Here is a 25,391-nt window from a genome sequence, read left to right as displayed (position 1 = left end):
TTGAAGGAAGCAAAAGAGACATTCTTTAATAAGGTCACTGGCATTGTAGATACTGAATGTTATTCACTGATGTAATTAATATAATGTGAGCTCACAAGCATTGCATCAGTGAAGCTGCCTTCTTTGTTAAAATACAAGTCCAAAAAATGTGGTGATGGGAAAAATTACACTTCCTGCTCTTATTTCTTACTTCTCCTGGATTTGTTTCTTCTTTTTCAGCTGTCATTCATGCTCAGATTTTCAGTTGTAGGATCTGTGAGTGTCAACTTAGAGCTCAGAGCCCTCGTGGCCTGAGTAGTCTTGTAGAGAGGTGCTGGAATGGCAAAGGTCAAGGAGGCTTAGGAAGGGATCTGACCTGCTACTTGGGTAAAACACAGATGACTTCTGTAGCAGTGAATGTTTTCTTCTTTGAGTATGCACAGTCATTAGCTCTTAGGACACCTGAACCCATTTTCCCAACAGGAAAGAAAGAACTGATCCTCCACGGAGCAAAATTAGGAAAATCCTTGTTGTGAAGGGTTGGATGTATATTTTTCCTGCCTGCTCTTCTGTGTGTGTTTTAGGATTTTTTTAAATTTATTTATTCTTATTTACCTTTAATAATTGCTGATATATATATATATAGCCTTTCCATGTTCAAGTATGTGAACTTGAATAATTAATTCCTCTGGACCTACTTTAAGAGAAATAGTCAATACTGCTTCTCTCTTAAAGCTGTTTATTTCCAATAAGTGGAATCTGATAAAGGGGGAAGATAAGTCCTAAAACAAAGAAAAGTTAGACTGACTCATTTTTATCAGTGACCTTAGTTAACTACCAGAATGAATTGAGTCAGTCAAAAACCTAATGGATGGTCTTCTTGGATCATGGATTTATATTTTTCTCAAACTCATGGTTCAGCTCTATCAGAAATAATCATCTTAAGACAGAAACTCCTTTGGGACACGTCCTGTGTGGGAGGTCAGAGGGTGATAATCTTTCTGGCTTTCAGTTCTTTCCTCTGAGTATATCAGTATTTCACGGAGAGAAAATTTCAACTTAAGTGTCTTTGTGAGACAGAAACATGCAAAAACATTTTGCAAAATGGTAGGTGAGAAAACAAAAGACTAATTTATGATCATAGCTTAAAAAAGTACTTTTGAGGGGATTTTCACTGTAGTAGTTTAGATAACCATTGACTGTAAAACTAAATAGTGCAACATCTGTTTGCAGTGGTTCCTGATATTCCATGCACTTATCACTTTCCCTTTTCTGGTAACTTCTTTAGTGTATTGCAGGGGATAATTTTATTTGTTTATTTATTCTAATTTCGAAGTATATTTGAAACTGTAAATATTGAGAAGTAAAAGTAAAAGAAGCTGTTTCTAACTCTACAATTTTTTTCAGTGTAGTGCTATCTCTTTACAATACAGGCTGCCAGCCATCAGCTCACTCTTTTCTTGATCCAAGCTACTCAAGTGCTTTTGTTAACACAGCATCATGCACACCTATCCTGCTCTATTTTATTGGGTATGGCACGAGCAAGGGGCAAGAAAGCAGCCCTTTGCTGGGGATATTTAGTCAAATATCACTGGTGGTGAGTCATGACTATACTGTCAATATTTTATATTATTTAGTTTTAGAAATGGAATAGATGTCCTGAGGGGGGGGAGGGGGGAAATAGATTTCACCTTTCTGTGTTATTTCTTCAAGATGCACAAATAGTGTTATATCCTCAAATAATAAAACTTTTTTTCCCCCTTAAATGTAGCATGAGAATTAGACACAATTGTAAAATTTCAAATTGCCATGTAAAGTTTTTCTGGAGTGTAGGATTTTTGAAAAGTCTGAGGGTAGATAAGACAGTGAGCCAAGATCATGCTAAAATAAGATTTCCGCGTGTGATTCTCGCCAATTAAGCCTACGTACCCAAAACTTTGATCCAGCAAATCCTGCTTGAGTCTTATTAAAAGCACTGCATAGCTGGTTGGAAAAATTGGCAACAAGGACAGCAGAGGGATCTACAGACTTAGTAAGACAATACTGTATTGCGTTTCATTGAGTTCACATTTAAATGTTTTCCTTTCAACTCTAATGGCAAAATAATTGTTAGTTAAAACAAATCCTTAGCTCTTGGAGAAGGGTAGATCATGAGCTTTCCATTCACCAAAACCACACCTGATAAAGATACGTATTTTTAAAACAGAAACTTGGAGTGAATTTTAACAAGTCTTACCTATTTGTACCAGACTGGCATTATTTAAATAATAATAAAAAAAATCCAGATTTAATTCTTGATATTTTTTGTAAATACAGTTTTGTGATCAAAATGAGTACTGCCAAATGTTCTGCATGCAGTTCTACAGAGTTCGGTATGTTGATGATCCTGATACTTTTCTTACTAAAATTATAGCATGCTAAATATTATTGGCTATAATAGCCACTTACAGTGCAAGAGTTTGCCATCTGAAAGCACGGTGGCTTTATTTTATGTGCTCAATATTGATGTACATACAATAAAAACTCTCAATTCAAATGAGAGAAAATCACATACTGTATATAGTAATTAGACTGGAGTAGAATTCATCCAGAAAATGAATCACTAAGGAAAGGATAATGATATAATTTTATTTTTTAAATAATCACTAAGGTTAAATCTTAAAATCAGACAAAAACAATGTCTTCATATTCTAGAAAATGTCATGCTGCTAGTAGTGAGGATTAATACAAGTAGCGCAATAGCTGAAAGTAGGTTTTGGTTTTATTTTTTTAAAGTGGTGGACTTCTCTTTGTTTGTTCAACAAAGTGACACATTTTTTTTACAGGGCGGTAGTTAAAGCAGCATTAAAGTGCCATTGACATCATCCAGTTACTGCCCTGACTTGATTATATAACCTCTTTTGTGCAATTTTCATGCTCTGCTCTGTTTGAATGTTTTTACTATGCTGATGGCTGTTTTTCATTTCCTGCTGGGATGACCTTGAATAAAAAAAGAATAAGAATAAAGTAGACATAAGCAATATAGTCTTGCTGGCATTTGCAGTTCTTTTGTTCTCTGTTGAGAAACATAGTAGTTTGGCATTTATGGTATAGGTTATTTCTGCTGGATTGTAATTAATCTTCAGCCATTGGAAAAAATTAATGTGTTTCTCTTATTTCATTCTTTTGAATGTGCTGATAGTAAAGTGATACACATATGATGATTCATTGTTTTTTAGAACATCTGAAGAGAGGTAAACAAATGGTCAATATAATGGTCATTCTTTAAAATAGATTATTAATAAAACCTATTAGATCCAGTAGATCTACTGATATTTATTCATTATTATATTAATTTCTTACATTTCTCTTTCTTTAAAGGGAAAATAAATTAACAGGCATGCACTTTTCTCTTGATTCAATGTATATCATGCAGATGAGTAAAATAATGATGTCTTTAACATCTGGATCTCCTTCAGACTTTTTATATCTCTGTGTTTCAGAGAGAACATCATCATTTGGAAGCATTTTGTATTATTCCTGCTGATTCTTATCAAACCAAAGCCATTGTTTCCTTTCAATTCATCATATTAAACTGATAAACATATTCCTGTACAGTTTACCATCAGTTTTAGAGGAAAACTACTTAAATAAGTAGTTTTCACTGAAGATACTGTCTACCTTTGTGGTAGGATTTTGGTATGTGGCTTATACTTTTATGGTCCAAATTTCATATTTTAGAACTTTCAGTTTTTAAGATACTTAGGACAGTAGCATAATCTCACATATTTCTAGATTGCTGCTGTGGTGCTTTTGTTTCTTTTGAACTCAGGAAATCAATCTGATTTAAGACATAATTGAATTTAAGAATTTTTTTGTCCTAAATTGATGCTGAAGTACTATATTTAGCCTTTGAAATGGCTAACAGTGAGGTACTTTCATTCACTGATAATGAAGCTTCAGGGTTAGATTTCATTTGTAAATGTTGCAGTATTTTCTTCTTAATTAATATAATGAAGTCATAAATATGTCAGCAGCGCATTTCAAGCATCAGCATGTGATATGATTATTTCATCCAGACTGCCTTCTCCCCCCCCCCCCCCCCCCCCCCAAATTCAAATATTTACAGATAAAGCTCTGAAATCAGCTTCTTTTAGTATGACAGGCCAATATAAATGCTGATCCAAATATAAATGCTGATCCAAACCTGGATTTAAGTGTGCTGTTCTATTTTCCCAATGGTAAATTTGATGCGCTTCTTGTATTCTGTTTTGATGGATGCTGTTTCTGGTGAAATTTGGTAGTCATATTTTTGGGGGAATTTTTTTGTTACCGTGTAATGCTTTTTACTATGAGGGTATGTATCTGATTTATACGTCGTTATAATGAGAGCAGTACACTGGAAAAAACAGTCCTCCAGAGCAAGATTAACATAAGTTATTGTAAAACAGCATTTAGTTTGTACTGTTGATTGTTTCCAATTATATTAAGTCAAAAAGTAGGTATTTTCATTTTTGGACAAGAAAAAATTAAGCAAAATGATGGTATGTTACAATTGATTAAAGGGATCATAGAATGATTTTGGGTTGAAAGGGACCTTTAAGATCATCTAGTTTCAAACCCCCTGCTGTAGGCAGGAACACCTCCCTCTAGACCAGATTGCTCACAGCCTCATCCAGCCTGGCTTTGAACGCGTCCAGAGTGGAAGCACCCACAACCTCACTGGGCGCCTGTGCTAGTAAATTGCTGGATGTTCAGGCTCAATATATTTGAAAGCTGTATAGCTCATTGTATATCCTACTGTGTGATATTCATTCTCTTAATTATTCATTCGTGCCTTTTGGTATATATTGCTTTATTTCATTGAATGTTTTTTTAAACTTATATTGCATTTATGTGCCGACTGTTGCCTTTCACATCATAGTATGTTAACAGAGGTCTCACGCTTTTTATTGCCGAGCACTGCCAGGGCAAACTAAAACAGGGCATTGTGGAGTGCCGAGTGCTGACACAGGAAAATTAGATTGTGTATGGCAGTAAGATCTGCATAATGTTCTTTAACATTTATACGTAATGAAGCTTTCTCTTTGTTGAATTAGAAATATTGTTAAAAATTATTCTAGATTGCTAATTTGGAAATGTTATTAGTTTATCGTTAAGAATGGATTTCCCTTAGAAGGGAAGGGACTAATGGACGTGTTTAGGTCAAACGGGTGATTTATGAGGGGCAAAGTTAATTTCCATCCGGATGAAAAGGTCTGCAGCCCAGCTTTTTAACACAAACTCTGTCACAAAAAGGAAAACAAATCGTTTGTGTTAAAATTTTACGTATCACAAAGAAAGTGTAAATGAGAGGCATCATTTCAGATAGTTCAACAAATTAGATACAGAATACTCACATTTTTAGTCACATGAAACTACTTATTTTGTGGTTAGTTATAGACTATACATCCAGATCTCACAGACCTGCATGACAAAACCCACACTTCAGCTTTGCTGCACGCTGCTGTGTGCCTGAGGCACAGGAGTGTGCCTCCAGGGTGTCCCAAGTGTCAGATGTGCAGTGTGCTCCGTGGCACGTTCTTGGCCCCACAGCCTCTTGCTCACTCAAACATTTCCTGCTTGTGTTCCACTTAGCACAGAGCAGTTGATAAGGGGCCAGGAAAGTAATCCTGGGAGTAGGCGGCTTTACCATGAGTAGTTGAGATGCTGTTTGTGACTGAGAGCTGAGAGATAATATTAAAAAAACATTTAGGTCTCCCTGAAGAAAGATGCTTAAGAACAGGACCACAAGCCCAGAGAATTCCATACAGAAAGTTACAGTAGCAGGCTTTTCCCTAAATGTACTTTTGTGTCAAATCTAGGTCAAATTTGGAAGGAGTAAATGTTTTCACTGTGTACTATATAGTTAAAGACATAATGTGAATTAGGAGCTAGGTATACTAGGTATGACAATCACTTTTGGATTTTTATCTGAAAACTACTATATTATCCTAAAATGCTGCCATTGCAAGGGCATAATTTTAATTGGTTGCTCCCCTTATTGGTGGTTGTTTTTTCGTTTGTTTGTTTTGTTTTGTTTTTCTTATTTCACTGATAAATGGTAACTGATGAGGAAGGTGAAAAAATGTGGGCTGCTTGGGGCTGCGGCTTCCAGACCCTGGAGGTTGACAGGAGTGACAGGGTCTGAGGAATGGAAGACTTTCCTTTAGTCAGGGAAGAGGTGGTCTGAGAGTGCCTAGGCAACACCAATGTTCATAAATCCATGGGACCCGAAGGGGTGCATCCACGGGTGCTGACGGAGCTGCCAGAGGTGATTGCTGAACTGCTCTCTGTCATCTTTGAGAGGTCTTGGAGAATGGAGGAGGTGCCTGAAGACTGAAGGATAGCCAATGTCACTCCGGTCTTCAGAAAGGGCGAGAAGGAAGATCCAGGTAATTACAGGCTAGTCGACCTCACCTCTGTCCCTGGAAAGGTGATGGAACAGCTTGTGCTGGATGCCATCTCCAGACAACTGGAAGAAAAGGAGGTTATCAGGAGTAGTCAGCATAGGTTCACCAGGGGGAGGTCATGCTTGACCAACCTGGTAGCCTTCTATGATGTTGTCACTGGGCTGGGTGGATGGGGAAAGCACAGACATCCTTATAACAAGAATAGTGTGGAATAGATAAGTGGACAGTGAGGTGGGTTGAGAACTGGCTGTCTGGCAGAGCACAGAGGGTTGTCATTGGCAGTGCAGAGTCCGGTTGGAGATCTGTAATTAGCAGTGTTCCTCAGGGGTCTGTGCTGGGTCCGATCTTGTTCAACATCTTCATCAGTGACCTTGATGAGGGGATAGTGGCCACCTTCAGCAAGTTTGCTGATGATATGAAGTTGGGAGGATTGACTGACACGCCTGAAGGCTGTGCTGCCATTCAGTGAGACCTGGACAGGCTGGATTGCTTGGCAGTAAGAAACCAGATGACATTTAACAAAAGCAAGTGTAGAGTTTTGCATGTAGGGTACATCATGCATGCACTGGAACAGGTTGGGGGATGATCTGCTGGAGAGGGGCTCTGCGGAGAGGGACCAGGGTGTCCTGGTGGATGACAGATTGGCCATGAGCCAGCAGTGTGCCCTTGTGGCCAAAACAAAACTGGGGTGTGTTAAAAAGAACGTGGGCCAACAGGTCTAGGGAGGTGATCCTCCCTCTCTACTCTGCCCTGGTAAGGCCTCATCTGGAGTACTGTGTCCAGTTCTGGGCTCCCCAGTACAAAAAAAGACAGGGATCTCTTGGAAAGAGTCCAGCGGAGGGCCACAAAGATGGTGAAGGGCCTGGAGCATCTCCCCTATGAAGAAAGGCTAAGTGAACTGGGGCTGTTTAGCCTTGAAAAAAGAAGACTGAGAGGGGACCTGATCCAGGTCTACAAGTATTTAAGGTGTTGGGGGCAGAGTGGTGAGGCCAGACTCTTTTCAGCAGTGTGTGGAGACAGGACAAGGGCAAATGGCCAGAAACTGGAGCATAGGAAGTTTCGCACAAATGTGCGCAAGAACTTCTTTATGGTGAGGGTGACTGAGCACTGGAACAGGCTGCCCAGGGAGGTTGTGGAGTCTCCTTCTCTGGAGATATTCAAGACCCACCTGGACACCTACTTGTGCGACCTGGTGTAGGAAACCTGCTTTGGCAGGGGGGTTGGACTCGATGATCTCTGGAGGTCCCTTTCAACTCCTACGATTCTGTGATTCTGCCTGCTGATGCCACATGGCAGGTTGGTAGCTGCAGGATTGTGGAGGCCTGGAGCACAGCACGTGGGGGGGGGTATGGTTGATATGTAAAAAGAGAATGAGGGTGAAAGAGAAGTGAATAGACAAGGAGCAAGCTTTTGAGAGTAACTAGGAAGGTGATGGCATGGTTGAAATGGTTGAGCAGGAGCTATGTTCTTTATTTTGAACTGCGTTTGCAATCTGCTTCATTCTTTATTGTGATGATGATTCTTTATAGAGAATTTTGTGATGAAAACTTAATGAAAAAAATTCAGCAATCAGGTGTTACTTCCTCTGAAGAAAAACCTTTCATTTGGAGGAAGGTACCAAAATCTTAGTTCTCAAATCTATCACATTAACATTGATTTGTTGGATTCTTTTGTTCTTCCAGTTTCAGTGTAGCTGTAGTGTTAACTTTAAACAAAACATGATTAATCTTTATAAGAATTTATTTTTGTTACCGTAGCTTTCTGTGAAGTATTTTACTACAGATAGTTTCTGTTACCAAGTTCATTGGACTCTAGTGAAAATTTGGGTGCAGCATTTTGTTACGGCTGGATGAGTACGTTTATGCAGAATGAAAGCAAATTACTTAAAACATTTATTATTTAACGTCAACAGGTTAATATCAGAAGGCAAATATTGTTGGGATTTGGGATGCGCAGTGTATAAATTATTTTGCTTGATGTTCCTACTGCAGAGATATCATAGTGAAATACTGTAGAATGGATTTGACACATCAAAACTGTACTTGTTTTAATACTGATGTGGAGGACAGAGTCTGTTGCATTCATGGAAGTTAAGTGCTTATTTATAAGCCTGTTCTCTACACTGCAGGGAGTAGATTTACTTTCCATATGGATGAATTTTAGATATCTATTATCTCCAAAAAGAGATTCTGCATTCTAGCTGTGCTTAGTTTGGATAAACATTGGTTTTTAATTGTGGACCTTTTTTAAGAAATATAACAAAGTTTTAAGTTTCCTCTTGTTTAGGAGCTTATTTTGAGTCTTTTGGAAAATATTCAGTATTCAACATTCAGTTCAGCAATATTGGATTTTTGCACTTTCGATTATTTTACTCAAATTTAAAATGTTTATTTGAAGCAAGAAAGATGAGCAGGGACTCTTTATTAGGGATCATAATGGCAGTACAAGGAACAGACTGACTACCATCCCCTCTCCTCCAATCCTCATCTCTTCTTCAAGTCTGTCTCTCACCTGTAATACAGTTCAACATCCATCCCCCGTTTCAAGGTCCTTCATTGTGGAAGGGAACATACTTCATGAACATGTGTTGAGCCTAGATGCAGCCATCAGCATTGACAACCAAGGCTGTATTTGGAGAATCCTCTTCCTAACAGTGTAGAATTGTTTTGCTTCTCCCTTCCTCCAAAGGTATGGTTTATGGATGGAGGATAGTCACAGTGGTCCCAGAAACTTGTGCTTAGTTCAGTATTTCATACAAAAAATATTTCATTTCTATTTGTTTTGTTCCTAATAACATATTTATTTATTTTTCTACAGAGATCTAAGATTTAATAGGATTAAAGAAATCCAGCCTGGAGAATTTAGACGGCTTAAAAACTTGAATACATTGTAAGTTATTTTTTCAACTTTCCCCTTTTGATTTAATATGATGAACTCAGTACTGTGCCAAATTTGTTAACTTTTCTCGGATAAATAGTCTCATAAATTTCAGTTGTAGTATTTACACAGGTGAAGAAAGCAAGGTTTAGGTCCAAAGTATATGAAAGCAAAACCTGGTATTTGTCTACTGAAATAAAAACAAAAACAACAAAAAAAAAGAAAATTATTGGCATCCTAATTTTTTCTTTATTTAACTGCAGCTATGAAAAATGTAAAAATTTACTTATATATATATATATATTTCTTCCAAATTTTGCTAAATGATTTTAGTGTAATACATGATTTAATGTAGTCACAACAAACCTGTTCAAATGTTCAGGTGTTCAAACATGCTTCAGTTACAAAATATTTGACAATCTCTATTTCTTAAGTTTTGAGCATTCCTCTTCAAAGTGGTAGCCTTGAAGGCAGAATTTGGAAAATATAGTTCCCACTGAGCTTGCTTTTATTGATATCCCTGTTAGCATTTATGCTATGTAAAGTGAAGACCATGTATTGCAAAAGACATTTTTACACACTCGTAATGCAAACAGTTTCTGTTCTCTAATATATTAGCAGCCAAAAGGTGAAACTGACATGGACAGTCATTTAGAATTACAAATTTGAATTATATTATGGAAATGTGTGATCTCAAATAGAATACAGTGGTATCAGTTAACTCTGGATTGTTATTTTCTATTTGTTCTGAAAGCATGTTATCAATAAATGTATTGCATTGTATATTCACACCAGGAGGAAAAAAAAAAAAGTATTTCCCCCAAAGCAGTTCTACCATGATGTTTCCATTCTGTGTAAGACCCTCTGTGTAACTGTGGCACCAGGACTTTTTCCTTCATCTACAAAAAGAAAACCTGTTCCAATTTATATATTTTATTTTTTTTTTAATTCTGTTTAATTTTTCCAAACGTTCCTCTTACAAGGCAGTGGCAGTGCAAGGCAGTTTTTTTCCTTCTAAGTTACTGGTATCAAAAAAGACTTTTGTTTTGCTTTTTCAGTTTATGTCCTACATTTGCACCTACTATTATCATTTTGTTTCTACTGTTCTTGTTTATTTTAATATACATATGTTTATTTATGTTTACAGGCTTCTAAACAACAATCAAATTAAAAGAATACCTAGTGGGGCATTTGAAGACCTCGAAAATCTGAAATATCTGTAAGTTAAATGAATGTCACTTTTTTTTTAATCAATATATAACTTAATATCTCCAATGAGAAAGTGTTTTAATCTGAGACTGAGTTTTCATCTGACTTGCTATCTCATGTGATAAGCTGCTTTGAATAAGAGTGAAATTTGTTTGTGGATTGGAGACAACTGTGAATCTTTCTGTAAGTTGGTGGTTTGTGATTTCCTAATACAAGATTTCAATATATGTTTGTAGTCAGTGGATTTTGAAGGGTTTTCTAGTTACTGTTTACTATATGCAACTTATGTAGTGTCATGAGGAAAAGTTTCACTCCACTGCCTTGGGTTATAGTGCCGGTTGCTTTGAGATTTCAGTATTTTGGAAACAACCCAGGAATTTAGTTTTTCATATAGTTTTAAAGAGTGCAACCTAAGGATTTGGGAGAAGGCAGAAAAATGAAAATCACATAAATTTGTGCAGGCACATTGTTTGGTTTTCTGAGTTGCATTTGATCACATTTCTTGGTGTTATTTTTCATGTCTTGTCTTTCCATAATAAAATTGTTTACTCTCTATAGAAATAGAGAAAAAATATTATTGAACAAACTATCTCCATAAATTACGAAAGTCCATGATGATTTGTTAGCAATATTTTTTACAAAACATGTTTGTGTAATGGAACTGGTGTTTTGAAACCTGAGATACAAAATATAAGTGGAGTACTTAAGATCTCTTAATTCAAAATGTTTCTTTTGGTTGTCAGCAGCTGTGCAGAAATATTACTCAGATCTTATTAGTTCTTTATTTACAAAGCTTGTTTCTGCAAAGCTGCAGTAAATCTGAGATAAAATGGATATGAGAGACTGAACAGAGTTAACTGAGTTATTGTGTGTTTATTTTCCTATGTGTGTATTAATGTCTGTTAATGCAGTATTTATGTTTTTAAGTGGAGATCTTTTCTTCTTCCAGTAAAATCTGAATATGAAGTTAAAAGTGGTAGTTCATTCAATTCTGTAAAACCGCTGTCCATTTTGTTAAAGTATTATTTAAGAAATTTTTTTGCCTATTTTAATGAATTGATATGAATATTCTACAGAATTGTACAGCCATAACATTTGTAAAATGGTCAAATACAGCACAAGAAAGCTCAAATATACTAAACAAATACAGTTTAGCTGTGAAAAGTTCAGTTAAGCCCCTGTGAAGTGTCTTCTATGGAACAAAGGAAATAATTTTTTTTTTCACAATGGAATGTACTGGAGTAGAAATTAGAGGGAGAGACTATATTGCCCTTAAAAAGATAAAAACATTGTTCAGAATCTAGTATCATATAGTAAAATCATCCAGAATAACTGTGGCTTTGGATGGTCTGATCCTATGGATAATGTGAACGTAACTTTTCTTCTCCTATTTGATGAAATGAGATTATTAGCCCATGGTGTTGTGCTTTTATGTGAACAGAAATACAAGGTGACGAATAGTTTTGAAAATTTAGGCTTTGCAGAAAGTTTGTTGTTTCTCAGTGGCCTTTCTTTTTAAGACTTTTTCAGAGAATTCTCGAAGAAGCCCCTGCATTTTCAAATGCCTTTTTGCACTATTCATTTATGAAATTGAGTTCATAGTTTTATGAGGTGCACCTGTTTTCAGAATTATCTGTCAGGAGGAAAACATTTTAGCAGACTAATGGCATTTTCTCAGCTTTCTATGCATTAAAAATACTAATCATTGTAAAAGTTGATCCTTAAATTATAAAAAGAAAATTGCACATCCTGTTTTGGAAGCTTATTTTTAAGATTTTTTTTTTTTTTTTTGCTCTTTCTGTAATCGAAATAATGACAACTCTATAAACATATTTTGCAGTTCTATAAGCAAAATTTTTATATGGTCTTATGCTGCTTGTGGTAATAATTGGAATCCTTTTATAAATCAGAAGGTTTTAGATGTTATCAGCTTTTTGCTATGAAACTGAAAGGATACATTTTCTTTCTGCTTTTCTTTCTTTCTTTCTGATTTCTGATTTCTTGTATCTTAGTATTGGCAATTTGATTCTTTTGAAAGGATGAAAAAAGCATTAGTAGATAGGACCTCATCCGTAACACAGTTTCTTTGCACTTAAGTAATTATGTATAGTGTTTTGATCTTACATTACCCCTTCTGTAAAGTAGGAATGCTGCTGGCTACAATAAACTTTTAGAAAGTTGTATTAATATGAGCAAAATAGTTGGTAATATTTTTGAAATTTGTTGCTGCTCATATGAGGTATGTGGTACACTGAATATATTTTATTGATTTTCTGGGAGATTTTTGATTTACTTTTTGCTTATTCAGTTAATGGAGTTACTCAGTTATTACTTAAAGAAGAGACAGAAAAGCTTCTCAGTCTTGCAATATAGCTGTTGGTGGGCTTGTGGAAACTGTTAGGTCGTTCTTGATCCTGAATGTCAGCAGTTTATTCTCCAAGATAGAAAATAATTGAGAGTTGAAGATGGAGATGTATTGCACTTTGAAGTTGTAGGATGTGGAATCAGTAGTGTTGAAAGTGAGCTTAAGATAAAAAGAGAGAGAGTTTGAGGAAGATATATAGAAAAATATAAAATACAGTATAGCAATTGCAGAGAGCTTTTAAGAAAAAAAGAGAAGGTACTTTATGCTTACAAAGCAGTAAAGCATAAGCTAGTGTGAAGGAAACTATGTACATTAAAATGGAAAATAAAAATTTGGTAAAACATTGAGGCACGTTTACTTAATGAGAAATGGAAAGGTCAGGAATCGGATATTAGGGATTGTGGGAATTGAGACTGTATGGAATGTATCAGTTCTGAAAATACTTTGAAGGAATGATAAATATTTGCTTTGCAATAGGTAAATGAAGCCACAGTGGTAGAAGATGTGTTGTAGGTTTGCCAAACTGCAGAATTGCTGATCTCACCCTTCCCAGTATCATATTATGTCACGTTTTCTTCTGTGCCTTCTGCTATCGTGGTCATGTTCCTTTTTCCTTTGTCTGCCACCAGTGATTACTGATCTCATTTCTCTGTGTGTCATTTTGCTAGTTCCACGAACAATCTTCTTTATATTTCTATATTAATCTTTCTGCTGTTTTTATTTACTTCTCAGCTTTACTCCACAGTATCTGATACTGTCAATAACTTTTCTTTTTCCTCCTGTCCCAAAGAAATATATGTGGATCTGAATTTCATTGTATCACATGGCTTTTTATACAGTTCATTAAAAAAAACTCCACGATTCTCATAAGGAGTATAACAGAGTCTTTGATTTGAAACTATTTCTTTCTAATTTTGTGAGAACTGATTACCTATTTGTTCATTTCCAAAGTGTGTGATCAGTAACATCATCAGCCTTACTTGCATTTCTGGCAAGTGTTGTTTTTGTGAACTCTTTGAAAACAGTAATAATTTCCAGAAAATAATCTAATATCTGAATAGAATGTATCATCTTGTCATCTTAATCCATTGTTCATTCATCCTTTGAAGAATTCCAGTGATTTATTTGTGTTAATAGAGCTTTAAGATAAAGTGATAAACTACTTTGTCCATAATTTGACTTTAAATCACTTTTCTGCTAATGTGACTGGATGATAGATAGACAGATATTTAAGGTTAGTGCACTGTTTGCAAAGTACCTTTCTAAAAAGCAAAGCAGCCTTTTAGAAACAAGTATTTTTTGTAACTGCTACTTAGTTGTATTTTCTGTTCTCTTCTCATTAGGTGAATATATTTTTTTTTTGTATTTCTGTTAATAGCCTTAGGGAAACATCCACATGACTAAGCAAATGTGTGGTTGTCATATCTGTCATACTAGATGTGTACCTTTTTGTAACTTTGAGTTTTCTGGAGTTTCTCTCTGGATGGGGAAAATGGTGGACTGAGGTCACTTGACTGTCCTGCATCTGAAGGCTTTCTGATCAACACGGAAAAAAATGTAGTTTAAAGAGGGGAAAAAAAAAAAAGGGGTTACTCCATTCTTGACAGTGTGGTAGTAAATATCTGAAAAACCGCAGTCATTTTCCCGGTCATCCACTTGTGTTCTTTACTCTGCTTTACTTGGTCTCCAGAAGAATAAATAAATAGAAATTTTAGCAAGGATTCTAATAGAAATTATTTCTTCTTAACTGAAGCTGATTGATTATTAAAGGTATCTGGAGCCACTCTCATTCCTGGGTCGAACCTGGGTCGAATCAGAACGTTTGCACTCAGAGGAATAAGGGAAATTTCCAAACTGCTAAGCAGGGCATGTTAAGACAGGAAATCAGTGCCTTGATTGTTCAGTCTTGCAAATTTTCTAAGGAGTAAGAGGAAATGATGTATTTAAAATTCTCACTATAGAAAAAGATAGGAATTTGTACCATACAGACAGGAAAAGTGAGAAGATAAAATCATAAAGACTATGCACTATTATGCAAAATAAGCATAATACACCTGTTCTCTCTCTTTTTACATGATTTTCTAAGTCTTTACAGGTATTTCAGATGACCATATTATTTTTTATGGTTTAACTTATTCAGTCTTTTGAACATTTTAAAAGCCTTACAACTTCTTTGCTTTTTAGTTATTCTGTCATTGGAGGTGCTGCACATTTTGTTTAGAAGCATATTTTTGTTAATGAAGTCTATATATATTATTGTGTTCAGGTCTTGGCAACTGATATATTGGAAAACTTTAGATTCAAGGAAAAGACATTACTTCATACTGTTCCCCAAAGTTGTCATGAGGTACCATCAGATGCCTACAACTGCTCTTCTTGAGGCCTGTTGTAAAGTGTTGGCCTTTGTCAAGTCAGTTTAAAAGCTGCCACTAGTTCCAGCAGGGCAAATATTTTATCTTTTGCCTCAAAAGATCTCTGCAGTAAGTTAATTGAAAGCTGTAACAATAAAAAAATCAAAAAACATTACTAATAAAGCTAATAAAGCCATTTGTGGTTCCAGATCTCTTCATCCTTTTTTCACAGACATCCATGCCTGATTAACTCAGTTTCAAAGCATTTGTCAAATAATTATGACAGTTCTTACTGTGAATCTGTTCCTAACCCAGCCTAAAAACAGATTGGCTGACACTGAACCCATAAACTACAGTTATCAGCTAAACTGTATGATTTTTCTGAAGCATTCTCTCACTAAGCCGTCCTAAATATTAAAAGCTTGATGATAATAGACTTGAGCACGTACACCAATCCATTCAGAACCAGGTATATTTTAGTTCTGTGGAAAAGGTAGGGAAAGCACTTGTGAACATACTGGTACTCTGTATACGTTTATTCTGTTTGTATTATGAATGGGGATCTAATGTCCATCTTCTGTATGGGATAAAACAAATAAACAATGCTGTTTTATTGATGCAGTATCAATACTCTGACTTGTACATTTTTTTTTGGTAAATATTAAAAAGGTGACACAGATGGCTTTATATCAGTGTTTGTTTTCTAAGTCCATTCAAAAGACAAATGTCACAATACGAATATTTGTACCAGTATTCACATGAGATATTTTAATAAAATGAGAGGCCTGCTGTATTCCAGAAAAGGAGCTGATGCAATCTTGTCCCATTAAGATGAATTTCTTTTGACTTTTGACAAGCCCATCAAGAAAACAAGGGGCAAAGAAGCAATAACTCATAACATGAGAATGGGGAAACCAAAGATCAACCAGGTGATAGCCTGCAAGGCCCCGTAACTTGATTTTCTAGGCAAACATTTGGGGTGAATTCACAAAGGCAAAGTATTTTTATGTGTATGTGTTTAGTTTTTGTTTTGTATTTTTTTTCCTAATATGTAGTGAAAAGACTGTCTTCATGTGTCAACTTAATTCTTCTTTCCCACCTTTATGTAGCTCCTGTTTGTGTACTAATATTACTGATTGTTTCTTGTTTCAGCTATTTGTACAAGAATGAAATCCAGTCAATTGACAGGCAAGCATTTAAAGGACTTGCCTCTCTAGAACAACTGTAAGTGCCTTTTCTCTTCTGTGCTGTCATCTCCATGATTCCCCTGCAGAGGAAAAGTGCACACCCTGATCCGTACATCCTGCCTGCATGCTCTGCATGTCTGCTGTCGAATGGTTGTTAGTCAGAGCCCCGTAATCATCTGCATGTGGAAAAACAAAATTGATCTCTGTGTCAAATTCCTCATTTCCATGTTTGTCTTTTTTTTTTTTTTTTAATTTCTCATTTGCATTCCCCATGTTGCTAGATGATGTGAAAGAGCTTTGATGAAGAGGCAGTGTAACGGTGGAAAATGTTGAAAACTAATGTGCATTGCTTAGAGAGAGATTTTTTTTAATTTCATTTCTATAAATTTTATGATATTGTGATTACTTTGCAGCAGTTACTTTGTTTTATGCCAGTGTAACTAAAGCTGAGCCAGTATCTTGAAGTTTAACTTGGTATTGCTATATTTTAAAACAAAATTAGATTTTAAAATTAAGATTTTAATTTTATTTATACGTGCTAATGATTGCTGTGTACAGACTTAAAAATAAGGACGTTCACTGCTTGTAATCTAGATGTTCTTTGTCTTATAGAAAGGTTGGTTAAAATGTTACTCCTTTTCCTGTATAGTGACTGAAGATGAATCTCTTAAAATGAAAATGCAGTCAGTAGCATGACAAAAATTAACTGTATTGGTTCTGTTAAATTTAAGTATGTAGTTTGCTTGTTTTCATGAACAGAAAGCATTATTATGCATTCAGTATAGCAGTGTTTAGAAAAACAGCCATAAAATGCATAGCTCTTTAACAATCTGACTACCAAATAACAATACAAAACCGATGAATCTTGTAGCATGTGAATTGTGAGGGCTGAAAAACTCTATTCTACTAAGATATATACAATTTCCTTCATAGTATAAATACACGTGAACATTAGTGGACAAGGTGTGTATGTGAAATAAAATGGCATTCAGAATGTGTACGTTATTCAAGCTCATGTTAGAGGGAAGTAGGTGTGATTTGTTTCCTTAGCACATTTCTCTTCCTTTTCCTCTTGCTCTAGAAATGATTACTGCAGTATATTGACAGCAACTGGTAGGGCTTACTTACATGCTTCTTTTCTGTGTACAATTTTAAACACTGAGATCCATTTATTGAATCTTTGATGGTTGCAAAATTTGCCACAAGCCTGATATGCTGCAAGTGTCAACAGTACTACATTCTTTTCCTCTGTTTCCTGTTCATCTGTGTTAAGGCTAAAAAACAACACATATCGTTGTGGGTTATTAACATGTTCTCAATGGACTATTCCACTAGGCTGCACTTGAGCCTCTCAGCCAGCAGTGATATCACACTGTGCCATCCATATTATTATGTATAAAATCAAGCTTTTAACAAAGTCAGCCCCATAAAAAGGTTCTGGCTGTGTAAGGTCTATTTTACCCCATTATGTTTGAGGAAAGACAGTGTTCACAAAGCTAAACTGTGTGAACATGTTCCCAAATCCTCCAGCTTTACATTGTGATAGGGTCAATAGCTCCGTGTGATTTTTTTCAAGTTACAGGTCCGTGTGGCCTTGGTTATTAAAGACACTTTGTGACCTGGATTCACTGGCTTGGCCAATATTATTCTCCTTGCTCAGCAGAGTTCTTGGGGCAGAGGTTGCGGGTCCACACCTCAGGGGAATACTTGTTTCACAGTCACATCGCATGCTCCAGTGAAACAGAATGAAACTGATAGTTGATTTTTTAATTTTATTTTTTATTTATTTTAATTGGACTACACACTAAACATTTTTCTTGCTTTTTTTTTTTAATTAACTTTTAAAAATATATTTTGCTTTTATTCACCAGCAGTAGTGGGAAGAAGCTGTAAATACAGTTTAGCTTAAATAGACCATTGCATGTATGTAAGGGAAGAAAGAGAACAGCAGCCACAAATGCTGCTCTTGGCAGTATCCCACTAAAACCTCTGCAAGAGATTCTTTGCTGCTGATGTAGTAGAAATACCTTTTTTTTTTTTTTTTTTTTTTTTTTAATTTCTGCCAAGACAATAAGATCTTTGAATCAGACCTTGAAACTCACTTGTGCTAGAGTAAATTCTAAGAACAGTTGGCAGTTTTAGGAGCTTGAACACAGTGAGAACTCGAACCATACGTATTTCATCACGTAACTCTTCAGCCAGGCAGGACATGAAGGGAGAATGCCATCAGATTAAAAGCAGACAGTTAGGACCAGTTTAGACCTTGCTGAATCTGCAAGATGTGTGTTTGAATCTGGCAAATATGACACAAACCTACAGGAAACTTGCATTTTTTTGGAGCAGATGCTGGAATACATCCAAGGCACTTGAAAGGCAGCCAAACCTGCCCTTGTATGCTTGTGCTTGTACAGCTCTGATATACCTCTACATGCCACTGTGTAAAACACTGAACTGCAATAAAATGTCGTAGATACCTGTCTTGGGGGTATTGTGTGTTTTTGGCATCTGGATCCCAGGTTTGAGCTCTACGTTCAGTCAATTTCCAGATGCATGCACTTGTTGGTAGGTGGATTTTCTGGTGTATTTTTCACATTTCAGTTAAAAGCTTTGCATGTATTAGGGACAAAATACTTTCTCTGCAGTCTATAATTAGTGGGAGTCACACAAGTATTGTTGGGGTTATTTAAATCTGCTTTTTCTTAGTGGAATACTAATTACCCATTTTCCTTTGAGTTTCATATTAACATACTAATTTTGCATTTTGTAAACTGTTCCTAAAGTTATGCTGCAATTTGTATTCACATATACATCTTTGTGGAAATCAATACATGAAAAATATTATCTTATATGCAATGATGCAGCTTCATATATTTATTTTTCCAAACTCAATTTTCAATAGCTTTTAGTTTTTGCTGTGTGTTGTTTTTGGTGTTTTTTTTGTTTTGTTTTGTTTTTTTAAGGTTTACATTACAAAGCACGTAAACTTGTGGGGGTTTATGAATGTCCGTCCATAGTGGAGTCTGATTAAAGAAATATGACTTGAGAATCATAGAATCATTAAGATTGGAAGAGACCACTTTAGATCATCTATCTCAACCATCGTGTGCAGTACCTCTCTGCTATTCTTTGATAAGATTAGCTATGGTCAAGCAATCTAAATGTCTGGAATCTTGCTTTATATTGAAAATCTTTTAAGTACAAATTCAATAATCTCCTTATGCGTCTTGTTCCAATACTTTATATCATTATTATAATATCTAATCTTAATCTCTTATTATGCTATGGAAGATAGGATTCTAAATTTAGTCCTGTGAAAGAGGACAGGAGTTACTGCATATGTTCATCTTCTAAGAGTAATCTTAACAAAGAGAAAATCTGTACCATGTTTACTTGATGAAATCTTCTTTATATTCCTCTAGGTGTGGTGCGCTCACTATAGACTTTTTTCCTTCAAATACATGTTTATGAAGACATGACAATGTGAGATTAATTCTTGAGTATGATTATCTTTTGGATGAGTTTTCCATCCAAGAAGTTTTCATAATAATTAAAAAACTGAATCTCCTTTCAAAAAAACTCATTTATGTGCTGCATACAAGGAAAGAACTAGTATATTGACAGAGGGCTAAGGAGAATCTCTTTCCTTTACAAGAGGTGACGGGGAATGTGATCACTAAGGATAAGGAAAAGGCTGAAATTCTCAATGCCTTCTTTACATCTGTCTTTCATAGTCAGACCAGTTATCCTTGATGTACTCTACCCCCTCCTGGAAGACAGGGATGGGGTGCAGAATAAACCCCCCATAATTCAGATGGAGACAGTTAGAAACCTTCTACTGCATCTACACTGTCCATGGGACCAGATGGGATCCACCCAAGGGAGCTGGTGGAGGTGATTGCCAAGCCACTTTCCACCATCTATCAGCATTCCTGGTCAACTGGAGAGGTCCCAGAAGGTTGGAGATGTGCCAGTGTGACTGCCTTCTCCAAAGAAGAGTGGTAAGGAGAATCCAGGGAACTACAGATCCGTCAGCCAGCCAGGGAAGGTTATGAAACAGATCGTCTTGAGCGATATCATGCAGCATGTGTGGGACAAGTCCTGCCAGCATGGGTTGATTACAAGCAGATCCTGCTTGACCAATCTGATTTCCTTCAATGATCAAGTGACTCGTCTGCTGGATGAGGGAAAGGCTGCTGATGTAGTATGCCTAGACTTCAGCAAAGCCTTTAACACTGTCTCCCTCAGTATTCTCCTAGAGAAGCTGCCAGTCCATGGCTTGGATGGGTGCACTTTGCTGGGACAGGAACTGGCTGGATGGCTGGGCCTAGAAAGTGGTGTTGAATGGAATTAAAAACAGCTGGCGACTGATGATGAATGGTGTTCTCTATGGGTTGGTATTGGAGCCTGTCCTGTTCAGTATCTTCATTGATGACCTGGACAAGGGGATTCAGTGCACCCTCAGTAAGTTTGCAGATGACACCAAGCTGGGAGGAAGTGTCAATCTGCCTGAAGGCATGAAGGTCCTTCAGAGAGATTTGGACAGGCTGGATTGCTGGGCTGAGGCCATGAGATGAAGATCAAGAAGAACAAGAGATGGGTCCTTCTCTTTGGCCCCCACAACCACAGACTTGACGCAGAATGGGTGGAAGACTGCATAGAGGAAAAGGGACGTTGGTTGTGACTCAGCTGAACATGAGACAGAGATGTGCCCGGATGGCCAAGAAAGCCAGTGGCATCTTGGCTTATATCAGAAATAGTGTTGCCAGCAGGAACAGGTAGATGGCTCAGCTCTGGTGAGGCCACTTCTAAAAGTACTCTGTTCACTTTTGGGCCTCTTACTACAGGAAAGACAACAAAGCCCTGTAGCATGTCTAGAGAAAGGCTGGTGAGAGGCCTGGAGCACAAATCTTATGAGGAATGTCTGAGGTAACTGAGGCTGTTTAATCCGGAAAGGAGAAAGCTCAGGGGAGACCTCATAGCTCTCTAAAACTACCAGAAGGGAGGTCATGGCAAGATGGGGATCAGTCTCTTGTCCTGGTTGAAAGTGATAGGATGAGAGGCAATAGCCTCAAGTTGTGCCAAGGAAGGTTCAGGTTGGATATTAGGAGAAACTTCTCTGCAAGATTGGTTAGATACTGGAATGGGCTGCCCAGGGAGATGATTGAGTCTCTGTCCCCAAAGGTGTGGAAACGTATGAGGTACTAAGGGACATGGTTTAGTGGGCAACATTGGTGGTAGGTGAATGATCAGACTAGATGATCTCAGAGGACTTTTCCAACCATAATGATTCTATGATTCTGTGAAAATGTGATGCATGTTTAACATCTGATTCTGTTTGCAAGTGGTCTGAGCTATTGGTCAGAATTTTTTTTTTTTTAGTTTAAGAACCTGCCCAGCTACCTCATTGTGTGAAACAATTTTTAGCTGGGTACCTTATCTATCTATCTATCTATCTATCTATCTATCTATCTATCTATTTATTTATTTAGTACTCCTGCAGTCAGCATAGTTTCTGATAAAGTTGACTGTTAAAAGTACTTCAGTGCCTGGATCGTTGCAATTGTATCTGCAATATCTGAGGATATGAATAAGGCAAGGTTTACAAAAGAATTGTTGTTTTAGTCAAACTGATTCATTTTATTTGAAGAAATAGATAACTTTTCAGACACAGAAGATATTTTTTTCATCTTAAATTGTTGGAGACTGGAATACTGAACAGCAGCTAGGAGCTGTTGCTTTGTATTTAACGAAATATGCATCTTTTCAGCCATCTAAAAGAAGTGTCCTTTCTTTTTCTATATTTGCTGAAATCATCTCTAATCCAAGGACCTGGGAAAGGGACTTTGTGCTTCAGTGTACCTTTTTCCCCCAACCTTATTTGTTGTAGTAAGAGATATTACCTGAACATACCAATCTTGCCTTGTCATTACCAGAGAAATATGAGAAGCATGTAGGAAGGTTATTTTATTGAGTAGGTAAGAAGGTATTGGGACTTGTGGATAATAAAAAAGCAGAGAATTAATGATGTTAAAAATAATAAAAAAAAGAATCCCTGCTTGCTGCATAAGATGGAATGGTGGATGTAATTTTTTATTTTGATATTTTTATCCAAAAGCAAAGCTGCTTTGGAAGAGGGCACATCGTTGTTATTGTCTAGTTGTGAGCAGCTTGTGTGTGGAGAACAGTGCCTGAGGAGGGTTAAACACTGACTCCACTCCACTAACCCTTACTCAGGGCTGAGTCTCGCTGAGGGCTTTCTGCTGTTCACTGTGGAATTGGATGAAATGCTTTCGAGATGTCTGTTTAAGTTAGAGGAAGCTGGCAGTATTTTCAAAAATAGCCTGTAGACTGATAGGCAGAAGCTTATTACTCGTTTCATGCTTCCTAATGCAAACTGGATCAGAGTCTGTTCTCATGATTATGTGTGGCTGCAGGCATGCTTGACACTCTGATGTGCCTGATCACATCTGTGCAGTTTATTGATTTTATTTTTTTTCTTTCGTTCTTTCTTTCTCCCGTGGGTCTCCATTCATTGCTGCCTGGCCTCACTCACACTCTGGCTGTACTCTGGGGAGCTGGGCCGTTGCCAGCCACGCGCCTGGCGTCTGTGCCCCTTGCATCCTCCTGTGCTCGTCGATTCAACACTCGCAGCCACCTCCGCTGGAGCTTGCAGGCCCTGCAGGAGCTCCCTTGGCCTTCTTCGTATAATTCGTGCCATGGGATTGATACTATTATTTTTTTTTTCAGCAGATTTGTCAGTCAGAGATTTTCTCTGTTTTGAAATGATGAGTTTTTTTTCATTTTTCAGCCCGTCGTGATGTTCCTGAGTTTGTCAGAGGTAGCAGGAAATTTTGAGAGGATACATATGGATATAATTGGGATCCAAAGTCTATGAAACACTTTCATAGTTTTCACAATTCCTTCAGTTCCCTTTTGTTCTCTCCTCTCCAAAGCAGTAGGATACCTACACAGCACAGTCAGGGCTGGCACGAGTCTGCCATTGGCCCTTATGAATAGCCCATTGTTATACCAGATGCAGATTAATAATCTGGTTAATTGCCCTATTCCATTAGACTCCTTCAGAGTTACAGGATTAACAACTGTATAGTATCCGTTGCTGCAAAGTATTAATATCTTACATGAGCATCAGCAGTGCATCAAACAGCACAGCTGTCTTAGTTAACTGTACACCAGTTGCTGGGAAACCTTTTGTCTAGGAACGATTCACTCAAAATGATTTTTTTTCTTACAATTTTTTTTTGCTTTTTGAGATTGGGAGATACTTAATAACTTTAAATGGCAGGATTCATGGACTAGCACAGGTTATTTCTCAGAATCTTTTGAAATTTTCACTTACTGTGATGAAAATGAAAACAGTTATATGCTAAAAATGTTATTCTACAGGAAAGTAAATGTTTTCAAAACAACATGTATCACTGTAAATTTGATAATTTTCTTTTTTACACGTGTACTCATTCAAGGATGCACCCTAATGAAAGCTAGACTTGGCAAAGTAATTCTTAAAGTAGTGTCTCCAAGAACCTCCAAAATAAATGAACAATTTTTTTTGCATGCATATCTGCATACAGTGTACAGTGGTCTGTAGATCCTCCTTGTTTGTCACATCCCTTATTTCTCAGAATCAAGTACAGGATCCAGATTTCAGAAGAAATTTAAGCTGCTACATCATGACCATCATTTAGATGCGTAAACCAAGTGTAAGCAGTAAAAAAATGTTTTATAATATTTAGTTTCATTAAAGGCACTGTTTCAGCATTTCTCTTTTTGTTTAACATATTTTCAGGTATCTGCACTTTAATCAAATAGAAACATTGGATCCTGAGTCCTTTACCCATCTTCCAAAACTTGAAAGGCTGTAAGTTTGTTTATCTTGGGGTAAGAGAAGGAAGAGTCAGCTTGCTTGTTTGTTTGATTTTATTTTTTTTTTCTGAATTTTAATGTTAAGTAGCTTTTGCCAAGAACACCTTTTGCAGGCTGACCTTAGGAACATTGCTTGTGTCATATTTTTCTGTTGCAAAACTATTTGTCAAGTAGTTGCAATTGATATTTGGCCTAAATAAATGTTGCAAATGGGGAAGATTTGTATTTTGAACTCCCTTCTTTTTTTTGACTGATTTATTATTACGTTGCTTCTTTTCTTTTCCTATATGGACACACCAAATACACCTTAGAAGCATCCAAAAAATTAGTAGCCAATGTTAATGGAAAAGATTATTAAAAAAAAAATAAAATTGTAAGTCTGCTTTCTCTTAAACTATTTTCAGAGTAATGTAAACAAAATGCATACGTGTCAAAATCTGAAATATTTCATGCATATTTCTGTGCTTTTTAACAGATTTTTACATAACAACAGAATAGCTCATTTGATTCCTGGAACGTTTAGTCACTTAGAATCAATGAAGAGACTGTAAGTAAATTAAACTGTCACAGTGTATCTCATCTTGCAATGTTTGTCTTCCTTTTCATTCAATATTATAAATATTTAATTATTTTTTTTTTACTGTGCTCCAATTGCTTACTTACACAGAGTGAGACAATTATTTCATATCCTACCATCTTTAATGACCGACTAAATCTTTTTGTTTCCTGTCTTCAAGTTATTTGTAGTCATATGATCATGTTCACCATCAGCCTTTTGTCATCTAGACTAAATAATATACACAGCTCTTCTTTCTTTTTCTTCCTTGCCTGTGTCTTACTAGGTGATCCTTATATGTTATCCCTGACTATTAGATTATTTGAAGTGCTTTGTTTAATTGTTTTTCTTATCTGATTATAAATAATGTCTGTTGAAAGATGCTCAGAGATGCAAGAATGTAATTATCACTTTCAAAACCCTGTTCCTCTTGAAATGCCATTCACATGGAAAATTAGAGGCCTCTTAGTCCCTCAGGAGCATTTCAAATTTTGGCTTAATCTGCCACAGTGAGACTATTTTTAGAATCATCTAAGGCAGCCATTTTGAAAAAAA

General features: G+C 36.4%; 1 protein-coding gene across 2 annotated transcripts in view; it reads left to right on the top strand.

The window, feature by feature from the left end:
- PXDN (peroxidasin) overlaps positions 1-25,391 on the top strand; it is a 79,534-nt gene that overhangs the window by 17,698 nt on the left and 36,445 nt on the right. Inside the window, exons 2-6 of one of the 2 annotated variants that reach the window (XM_085217963.1) lie at positions 9,228-9,299; positions 10,435-10,506; positions 16,365-16,436; positions 24,204-24,275; positions 24,756-24,827. In XM_085217963.1, coding sequence (XP_085074089.1) covers positions 9,228-9,299; positions 10,435-10,506; positions 16,365-16,436; positions 24,204-24,275; positions 24,756-24,827 — 360 coding nt within the window. The remainder of the gene's footprint in view (positions 1-9,227; positions 9,300-10,434; positions 10,507-16,364; positions 16,437-24,203; positions 24,276-24,755; positions 24,828-25,391) is intronic. The other variant, XM_085217964.1, reaches the window with a different exon arrangement.

Source organism: Meleagris gallopavo, chromosome 2 (assembly GCF_905368555.1).
Source record: "Meleagris gallopavo chromosome 2, MGAL_WU_HG_1.1, whole genome shotgun sequence".
Classification (NCBI taxonomy): domain Eukaryota; kingdom Metazoa; phylum Chordata; class Aves; order Galliformes; family Phasianidae; genus Meleagris; species Meleagris gallopavo.
This window is presented reverse-complemented; position numbering and strand designations above follow the sequence as displayed.